This window comes from Pieris napi, chromosome 22, assembly GCF_905475465.1.
Source record: "Pieris napi chromosome 22, ilPieNapi1.2, whole genome shotgun sequence".
Classification (NCBI taxonomy): Eukaryota; Metazoa; Arthropoda; class Insecta; order Lepidoptera; family Pieridae; genus Pieris; species Pieris napi.
Window position 1 is genome coordinate 9,559,282 of NC_062255.1, and position 10,170 is coordinate 9,569,451.

General features: G+C 31.3%; 1 protein-coding gene, 1 long non-coding RNA gene and 2 other non-coding genes across 4 annotated transcripts; all 4 read left to right on the plus strand.

Moving 5' to 3' along the window:
- The first annotated feature begins 2,625 nt into the window (after positions 1-2,625).
- Positions 2,626-2,732, plus strand: LOC125061057. Its single transcript, XR_007118965.1, has one exon. It is a non-coding gene; the product is annotated as a U6 spliceosomal RNA (small nuclear RNA).
- Positions 2,733-3,083: 351 nt separating this feature from the next.
- Positions 3,084-5,004, plus strand: LOC125060811. The gene is made up of 2 exons (XR_007118925.1): positions 3,084-3,251; positions 4,794-5,004. It is a non-coding gene; the product is annotated as an uncharacterized LOC125060811 (long non-coding RNA).
- Positions 4,897-5,003, plus strand: LOC125061059. The gene has a single exon (XR_007118966.1). It is a non-coding gene; the product is annotated as a U6 spliceosomal RNA (small nuclear RNA).
- A 317-nt stretch (positions 5,005-5,321) lies between the features above and the next one.
- LOC125060793 lies at positions 5,322-9,074 on the plus strand. The gene is made up of 2 exons (XM_047665863.1): positions 5,322-5,614; positions 6,328-9,074. Exon 2 carries the CDS (start codon positions 6,361-6,363, stop codon positions 8,737-8,739), a length of 2,379 nt encoding a protein of 792 aa, XP_047521819.1. The 5' UTR covers positions 5,322-5,614; positions 6,328-6,360; the 3' UTR covers positions 8,740-9,074.
- The last annotated feature ends 1,096 nt before the right edge of the window (positions 9,075-10,170 follow it).

Consider the following 10,170-nt stretch of genomic DNA (forward strand, 5'->3'; position numbering starts at 1 on the left):
CTTTGTACCTTAATACCAGACCATAAAGCACATAGTCTGTAATCTAGACTTTAAGACTGAGACTTTCAAATGTCATTCACACTGTCAATTGTCAAATTTAAAATTTTGTATTTTTTTAAATTCACTTGTCAAGGAAATAATGCATTAGACACAGAAATATATCTGCAATCTGTGTCGGAAGAGTATATTTTTGTTATTGATACATTATATCCGTGTTGTGTAATAAATTACATATTTATATTTAGTGTTTTATTTTGCGCCACTCATTTTATACTACATCCAGCGCTGTTACTCTTAAATACTTAATCTATGCTACCGAGAGAACTAAACGAAATTGTAAAGAGGCCAAGATCGCAATTGAAATGCAGAATACTTACACTGTTAGCTGGATATTGTATGTCTTTCTTTGTATCAATTAAATCAATTATTAAATATTTTAATTATTATATATTTGACGCAAATTAAGTTCGGTGGCGGTTGTTGTATGGATATGTTCATATAAACACTTTGTTTGAAACTGGGTAACAACTGTCGTCCTTCAAAAAGAGCGTTCTAATTCTTAAGGCCCTATCCCAGCACGAATTGCTGTGTCAGTGTCTCGGGATGGACTGCGGGGCGCAGTGGAGAGCTGGAGCACTGAGGCACGCCGGCCCGTAATAACAATTAGTTATGTAAAACATTACATAAATGTAATTTTATCAATTTTTTTCTGAAATGGATTACTTGACTTGCGATAAAATATATCGTGTAAATTTCAAAATCATGTTCTAGATACAATTTCGTCATAAACGAATTCAAAGTGTCAAAAATTGGCTGTTTTTTTCTTTCGAATGAAGTTATTTAAATCGTGTATCGATCTTTCAAAATGGATACATAAACTACTCCACCATATATTAATTTTTCCATTCGCCGAAACGATTACGAAAAATGGAAAGAAACAATGTAGTTTTTTGGAGTTTGGCCGAAAACGCCGGCAACGCACTTGTGAGCCTTCTGACATTGTAACTTGTAAGTGTCTATGGGCGGCGGTATCACTTAACATCAGATGAGCCTCCTGCCCGTTTATCCCCTGCTAATTACCAAAAAGTAAACTTACTGTAACAATAAGGTATGTGATGTCAATCTTTTTTTAAGTTTCTATTGCAGAACGTTGAGTTCAAAATCTCAATTGTAGCATAGCAATGTCTTTCGCAATTATTTCCTTTTTATCTAGCATACACATGTGTATGAAAATGCGATACATATTTACAAAATTGTAGATCGTAATTACAATGAATAATGTAGGATTAAAGTCGCCACATCAAAGCGTTCAGCGATTATAAAGCCGAAAATAGCTTATTTCCTGGCCAGTTGCGAATTATGATCATTGTACATACAATATGTTTATAGTACAGGAGTATATAAGAAACTCGTAAAATTGTACGACGCTTTAACTAACCGACTCTTAATTAACCACGCCGAGTTCAAAGGGTATTTACTATTAAAACGTAGTGTAAATTAAATATAAACACAGTGTTCTCATTGTTTGATCAAAAGTAAACACGGTTCGCTTGATATGCCATCCGCAATCCATCAGATCCGCACAATGTAAACAGAACGAAAATAGCGTATTACTCGGTAATCGGTATAGCCACAGAATAAGACAAACAGTAATTGCAAATAAATAAAAACTGTATTCAAATATTGTTGTGACAAAATTGATCTAACACTAGCTCCAGTGTTGTGGATAACTACAATTATTTTTTAATGCTTTGATTACTCATTTTAATTGCGCTGTTAGTGCCAGTAGTTAGGCATGCGATTAACGTTAAGCCGTAAGGCATAATTTATACATATGTAATTTATTTATACAAATAAGAAAAAATAAAATTTAGTCAAATTAGAACCAAGGCCTTGAAAAACATTAAAAAAGATTTGCAAAATAGAAACAGAATGCCCTTTCTTAACATACTAAAAACTATAAGTTATTTGTATCTTAATAAAAATATTTAATTACTGTTTGCTTTGTTCTGTAGTTTAAACGTGGCGCGGCAAGTAAAAGGTCAGCAAAATGGTTATGAATATAGCTACGTGTTCCGAATCGCAATAACTCATCGTCTGTGGATGCATTCACAAACTCAAGCAGAGCGGGAACGATTTACTTTTCTGTGTAATGTTGAGATATCGATACACAAGATGGCGTTGGTGCACCATAATTTCTTAATATCTTAATTTGGAATATCTTAATAAATCGAACTAAGCGACCGCTACTATACTTCTTGATATAATAAAAACATTATCACATAACTAAAGAGACCATATGTAGCTATTAATAATAATAAATTGTTTATTTGCAAAGAAAGTGGTAAGTACTTTCTGATTGATTAATTATAAAAAAACATATAATCAGCCTTATAAAAATAGGTATGCAAACGTCATATTAATTATCATAATGTCATAATAATAAGAACAGTTAAGTTATTTGTAATAATTGTTGCCAAAACTTTTGATGTAAGAAACTTGTTTTTAAAATGAATCGGCAGATGGCGCTCAAATCAACGCAGTACAAAACCATCGACGCTGAAACGCGCTAACGAAGTTTTTCTAATAGTTAAGGTTAACAAGGACAATTTGTGTAAATCAAATGTACTCGCTTCGGCAGTACATAAACTAAAATTGGAACGATACAGAGAAGATTAGCATGGCCCCTGCGCAAGGATGACACGCAAAATCGTGAAGCGTTCCACATTTTTTTATAGGATTAATTTTGGAACAGTGAACTTATTAATAATTAAGTATGTGTGTCCTGAAATAATAATAAATCAAAAATATTTCAAACATGGCATTTTTTAAAATAGTTTTTAAATTTTTGTTGTTATGATGCGGTATTATATATTATTATAATTATTAATTCATAAGATATTTTTAGTATTTCTTTTAGAATATGCATAAAGTTTTGTTGAATTACTAGTTCAAAAATATTCATTTTTTCTTCATAAAATTGGAAAATTGTTATTTTGAAATTAAATTGACATATGACAAAAATGTGACATACTTTTCATAATATATGAAAGATTGTATCATAATTTTCCGCCATTTTTATCACCGTAACCCTCCCCTAACATCATAGAGTTGCCGGCGATTGTGAGTCGCAATATCGACATAAGTTACGTCTACATAGTCGCATAAAATCAACAATGGTCCAGTCTTCGCATAATTCAACGGCGTGAATAATTATATTTCACTAGTTTACACGAGCGGTTTTGTCAAAGGTATATATGTTATATTTTGTTTGGTCATATTTTGAGGCGAATTATCTTATATTTTATAATTGTTGACCCGGCATAGTTATTTTACCATAATATTATTACAGTGCTATTACTTACTATTAAATGGATTGGTAGAAGGGTGAAAAATTAAGGTTATTTAGTTTTTTAATGCCAAATTGTCCACAATTCAAAAATGTGTTAAGGGACTGGCTTCTGAGCAAACTTAAGGCCGATTTACATTATCTTAGCGTTTAGGAGAGTGCTTTAGTACAACTTGAAAGGCCAGTTCTTTAGTGCTTTAGTGCGTTGCGAGTGAACGTTTACATTTCTTCCAGTAGAGTATCATTACAGCGCCACAATGAACGCGCAACGACGTCGGCAAATACGCTCTATTCTACGCAAAATACTAACTGTGGTTATGGAACAAATAGAAGACGAGATTTTATTCGAAATAAATAAACTAAATATAAATAATAAAAAAAAATAGCTTCTTTTAAGGCAGTGTATGCCGAATGCCTAGCCTGTTTGTTTTTGTATAAATTGTTTTTAACGTTCCACAAACATTCGTGAACAACATATTCAGACACAAATTTGATAGTTGTATCTTCCGACCATTTAGCCATCTTTAAAAAACAAAAAACACGCACGCGTTTCACGGCACTTATGCACTCTCCTAAAGATTTGACTAAATTACGTGTTTACACACAACGAGGGAAGATCTCGGGGGGTGCGCGGGCGCGGGAGGGGTATCACTTGAAACAAAAATAAAAAGCGATTCTATTTTGATTCAACTTGAAAGTCAAGTAGAACCGTACTAAAGCAAGTAACGTTTACTAAAGCAAGTAGAGTTTACATGTTTTAACTAAAGTACTATCCTAAAGCACTCTCCTAAACACTAAGATAATGTAAATCGGCCTTTACGCAGAGTTGGAGATGCTACTGATACCTAACACGTAGTTACACACTACACTCACTCATTCATTTTCATGCACCCACACAGTCACGTTATGCTGGTTGTTAGTAAAAAATAAAGATATGAAATTGTTGTACTTAAACAGTTTAAAAAAATCACAAACCTGTAATTTAAAACAAAATATTATGGAATTAAGTATTAAGTATGTTATGGAAGAGCTGGAAACCCTGACAGGTAATTTTTATTTAAAAGGGTTCTCAAATCTTACGCATTGCATACTTATAATGAATAAACACATTTCTATATCATTTTTTTTAATCTTAAGGAGAATAATTGAATCAAACGACGAATAATGATGGGAGAAAAAAAGAAGTTTTTAACATACGACTACACAATAAACAATAATAATTCATAAAAATCTGTCAAGTTCTTTTTAATAATTGAGAAATTTATTCTTCATATAAAAATTCAGCCATATAAAAATAGGCTTGCAAATGTCATATTAATTATCATAATGTTATAATAATAAGTACAATTAAGTTATTTATAATTTTTGCCAAAGCTCTTGTTCGTTGATTACGGTATAATATAATACACATTGTAAGACACTTGTTTTTAAAATGAATCGGTAGATGGCGCTCAAATCAACGCAGTACAAAACCATCGACGCTGAAACGCGCTAACAAAGTTTTTCTGATAGTTAAGCATAACAAGGACAATTTGTGTAAGGCGAATGTACTCGCTTCGGCAGTACATAAACTAAAATTGGAACGATACAGAGAAGATTAGCATGGCCCCTGCGCAAGGATGACACGCAAAATCGTGAAGCGTTCCACATTTTTTTATAGGAATAATTTTGGATTTTTGCGTAATCGAAAAGAAAAATAAATCAGAAATATTTCAAATCATGGCATTATTTTTAAATAGTATTTTAATTTTTTGTTGGTACGTACGATACCGTATGGTATGATATATTATTATAATTATTAATTAATAATACGTTTTTAGTATTTATATAAAAATATGCATAAAGTTTTGTTAAATTTAAAAAGTTTTTAAGTTTGATAAAAAAGTTTAATAATTGAGAAAAATATTAAATTTTTATTCATAAAATCAAAAATTCTTATTTTGAAATAAAATTGGCAGGAAATTATGATAAATTATTTTATACATATCGCACATCCGCTCAAATAACGTCATAACTCGATAAAATGTCAAATGACTTTAATTGTACCATTCGTATCAGAATAACACATACTTCATGCTCATAAATCGTCATAGACGTAGTTCAATTATTTGTCCCTAGATGGCACTTGTGACGTTCTATTGTTTACCGAAAGTTGTGCCGCGGCGAACATAAACAGTGTCATGTTACGACTTGCGCGAGGTGGTCATACGGGCGTTGTTCAGTAAAAGTGAATTGTGTCGAATCAAGACAGTCTTTGTAAACGAGGTAAGTAACATTTTATTTTCTTTTTTGCAACTAAACTGATGCTTGTCGAGTTATGCCAGTATACGTGATTGAAACAATTCAATTTACACATTTGTTAATCACTAATAATGACCTATGCAGAGTTATGGCGGTATACGTGATTGAAATTATATTATTAAACATGTTTGTTTATCACTAATACTGACCTATGCAGAGTAACGACGGTATACGGGATTGAAACAATTCAATTTACACATTTGTTAATCACTAATACTGACCTATGCAGAGTTACGACGGTATACGTGATTGAAATTATATTATTAAACATGTCTGTTTATCACTAATACTGACCTGTACTAATGTATGACAGTATATGTGATCGGGATGATGGCACAATATGTTTTATTAGATAATAAATCTGAATTATGTTGAATTTTGACTTTATTCATAAATAAAACGACTGAAAATAAAACTATGTGTCAGCAAGAAAACTGATTTGTCTTCAATTATGCTCGTGTTTTTGACTATGATTATTAATAAAGTGATAGATTTATTAATTTAAAATTATCGTATAGTGATAGTATAAAATTATTTTAGGTACTGTTTACGCATAATGTTTTTTTTTAATTCCCTGAGGCCACATTGTTGTTTTTTTTTTAGTTTAAAACCTTAAAAAATGTTTAGGTAGGTATTTAATTGTTTTTAACTAATTGTGTTGTTCATCTTGTTCTCAGGTGTTATTCGGTTTGGCGGTGTCACTTGTAACTATGTCCAGATCCAGAAAAATATTGTCATTATGTCTGGAACCCAATGACCATCATAACACAGTAACTGATGACTTGTCTATTGTGGCGGAAGATACGCAACCAAAAGATGTAGAAGAAAATTGTGACACGTCAAATAAAGAGAATACATATCATATAAATGAACCTACTACACACATTCCCAACTTACAGGTAGAATGTAATAGAATAGAGAATGAAGACTGTAATTTGCAAGAACCCGAATCTACGGGTGAAGAAACAGACGATTCTGTTAAAGATCGTGATTATAAATTGTCTTCCAAAAAGCGTAGCAAGAATTTAGTAGTTTCTCGTCAGCGATCATCTAGTACTTCATCTACAAATTCCTCTTCGTCTAGTTCATCCTCATCTAGTTCATCTTCATCTAGTTCATCCTCTTCTGATACTCCTTCGTCTAATAGAAATTCTCCAACATCTACCTCTGTACTATTGTCACTTAATAAACAAACAAATCAAGACAACAATGAATGCTTGCCTTCAACTTCCAAAGAAATTAACTTAAATAGTATTCATTCTCCAATACCAAACGAGACCGTAGTACAGGGAAATTTCAATACACGTAAGAGACGCCGTGGAGAGGCACAATGGAAGCAGAATATAACAAAAGTTTTACGAAACTCTGGATTACCCTATCAAACGAAGTCCGGACGAAATATTTCTAAGAAACAAATGAAACCAAGTTGTGGAGAAGGTTGTAGACTTAAATGCAGCTATTTTCTTACCGATGAAATAAGAATTCAAATCTTTGATTCTTATTGGGCTTTGAAAGATTTAGAGAAACAGAGACTATTCATTCACAAACACATACAACAGATAGAGATAAAGTTTCGGTCTACCAAAGCACAGAAAAATCGAAAAATCAACTATGCATTTTACTTTGAGGTTGAAGGTTCATTAAAAAGGGTTTGCAAAACAATGTTTAAAAATACATTGGATATTAATGATAGAACAATTAGAACTGTAACAGAGAAATCTACTGGAGGATTTTTGAAAGAAGATGAAAGAGGGAAACACGGTAAACATTATACTGTAGGTGACACTATAAAAAATGATATAAGAAATCATATAAAACGTATACCGAAAATTGAAAGTCATTATTTAAGAGCACAAACAACACGAGAATACATTGATGGAGGAAAGACTATATCTGACTTACATAGAGATTATGTGAATGAATGTAAACAAGATGGACGCAACTTTGGAAACTACGTAATGTACAGTCGTATTTTTAACGGTGAATTTAATTTAGGATTTTTTGTGCCAAAAAAAGACAGATGTGAATTATGTGTAGCTTATGAAAATGCAGTTCCCGAAAGTAAACTGTTGCTCAAAAAAAAATATGATGAACATTTAGTGGACAAGGTTTTATCCAGGGAAGAAAAAAAGCGAGATAAAATAGCCCTAAAAGAAAACAAAAACCTGATTGTATCTGTATACGATTTACAAGCAGTTTTACAGGTACCTCGTGGTGATGTTTCTGTTTTTTATTATAAGAGCAAATTAAATAATATGAACTTTACGATAAGCAAATTGAAAGCAGAAGAATCGGGAAAAAAGAAAAAAAGGCAACAGACTGAAGACGATAGTTACAATGGAGACACTATTGTAAATAACAGTATTACCGATTGTTATTTTTGGCACGAGGGTCAGGGTAATCGGGGTTCAGATGAGATTGGTAGCTGTTTGCTTAAATATATAGAAAAAGAATTGCATGATTACGAGGGTGACCAACTAGCTGATATAGTTTTTTATTCGGATAACTGTTGCGGCCAAAACAAAAATAAGTTTATTGTTGGATTGTACATGTATGCAATATTGAAGTTTAGTAATTTAAATTCTATTACTCATAAATTTTTGATAGCCGGACATACGCAAAACGAAGGTGATGCCATACATTCGGTAATCGAAAAGCAAATAAAACGTTCCTTGAAAACTGGTCCAATTTACGTGCCAAGTCAGTACGTACAAATAATTAAAGAGGCTAAGAAAACTGGGGAACCACTAAGAGTTAATGAACTATCACACACCGATTTTATTAATTTAAAAAGATTAGTTAGTGATCTAGGTATTACTACTTTAAATAAGCTAAAGATTTCTGAAGTTAAAATGATGATGATTACCAAAGCCGCACCAAATATTTTAAAGTACAAAACGTCGTACACTGACATTGAATGGTCTGAAACTAATTTACTTTCTCGAAATAAAAAAATAATAGTTCCTGATCTAAAGCAAGTTTATGCTGCTAAAATAGAGATTAAGGAACGGAAAAAGAATGACTTAATGACATTACTTCTTAACAACCACATTCCTAGTTTTTATGCCAACTTTTATAATAGTTTATAAGTTTAATTATTTTTTATTACACTGTCTACTCTCGTGTTATTGCACAGCTGATTGTTATAAGTACTTAAAGTATTTTATTTTGATAGAAGTTCATTTTTAGACTTACTGTTACAAATTGTGATTTTAAATAAGTATTGAAATACCTAGATTATTTAATTTTCATAGAGTGTTTATATATTATAGTGATAGAGTGTGAATTGTTTATTTTTCAGTTAAGACGTTGTAAATTATAAGTTCCTTAATTTGATTTATTTTTTCAATGCTATAGAGGTGTACTACCCTCGTTTTAATTAAACTGTTGATCGTTTTGAAGTACATAGATTATTTAATTTTGATAGAAAGTTGTTTTTTTTTCAGTTATAAGTTTGAAAATTTAATTGTCTTTATATAAAAAGGCATTTCAAAGTCTAATATGTGTGTAATACACGTTATATTAAAGAATATTATATTGTATTTCATTACAAGTTAAAAATACTTGTGTCATTATAATAAACAAATTATAATAAAACTTTGTATTTTTTGTACATATAGTGTCACAACCCAGATTATTTCAATGTTTTTTTCAGGATTTTCAGATTACTAATAATATGAATTTATAGAGCTTAAAAAAACATTATAACTCGGTGAAGAAAGTTTTCTTCTAAAATAGTTCCCTTTTTAATTATGATCCAAAAACTAAACAAATTAAGTTGGGTAAACTTTAAATGTCTTTCCTGAAAAATGTAGTTTTTGGAGTTGTGACGTTATTTGAGCGGAGGTGCGATATATTATGAATTAAAAAAATGTTTCTTAAAATTATTCCAATTCCAATCCAGATATTTTAATATTCTTGTTTTGAAAAAAATCGGCGGGAAATTATGATATTTGCATATATTATAAAATGAATGCCATAATTTCCCGCCATTTTTGGCACCGTAACCTTTCCCTTACATCAAAGAGTTGCCGGCGATTGTGAGTCGCAATATCGACATAAGTTACGTCTTCATAGACGCATAAAATCAACAATGGACCAGTCTTCGCATTATTCAACGGTGTGAATAATTATTATTCAATAGCTTACACGAGCGGTTTTGTTAAGGGTTCTGTTATATTTTAGTTAATCATATTTTGATACGATTAATTTTATATTTTTAACTAGCTGACCCGGAAGAGTTGTTTTACCATAATATTAATGCAGTGGCTATTGCTGTTACATGGGTTGGTAGAAGGGTGAAAAATTAAGGCCATTTTTTTATTTTTTAATGCCAAATTGTTCACAATTAAAAAAAACTGTTAAGGTCTGGCCTCTGACCTGTGTTGAGTACACACGCAGAGTTGAAGAATGGAGATGACTGAGACCTAACAGGTAGTTACACATTACACTCACTCATTCATTCACATGCACCCACACACTCACCTAATGCTGGTTGTAAAAAAATTATGATATGAATA

Excerpts from the sequence above, each read along its gene's own strand:
- LOC125060793 (XM_047665863.1), top strand. The coding sequence starts at position 6,361 with ATGTCCAGATCCAGAAAAATATTGTCATTATGTCTGGAACCCAATGAC.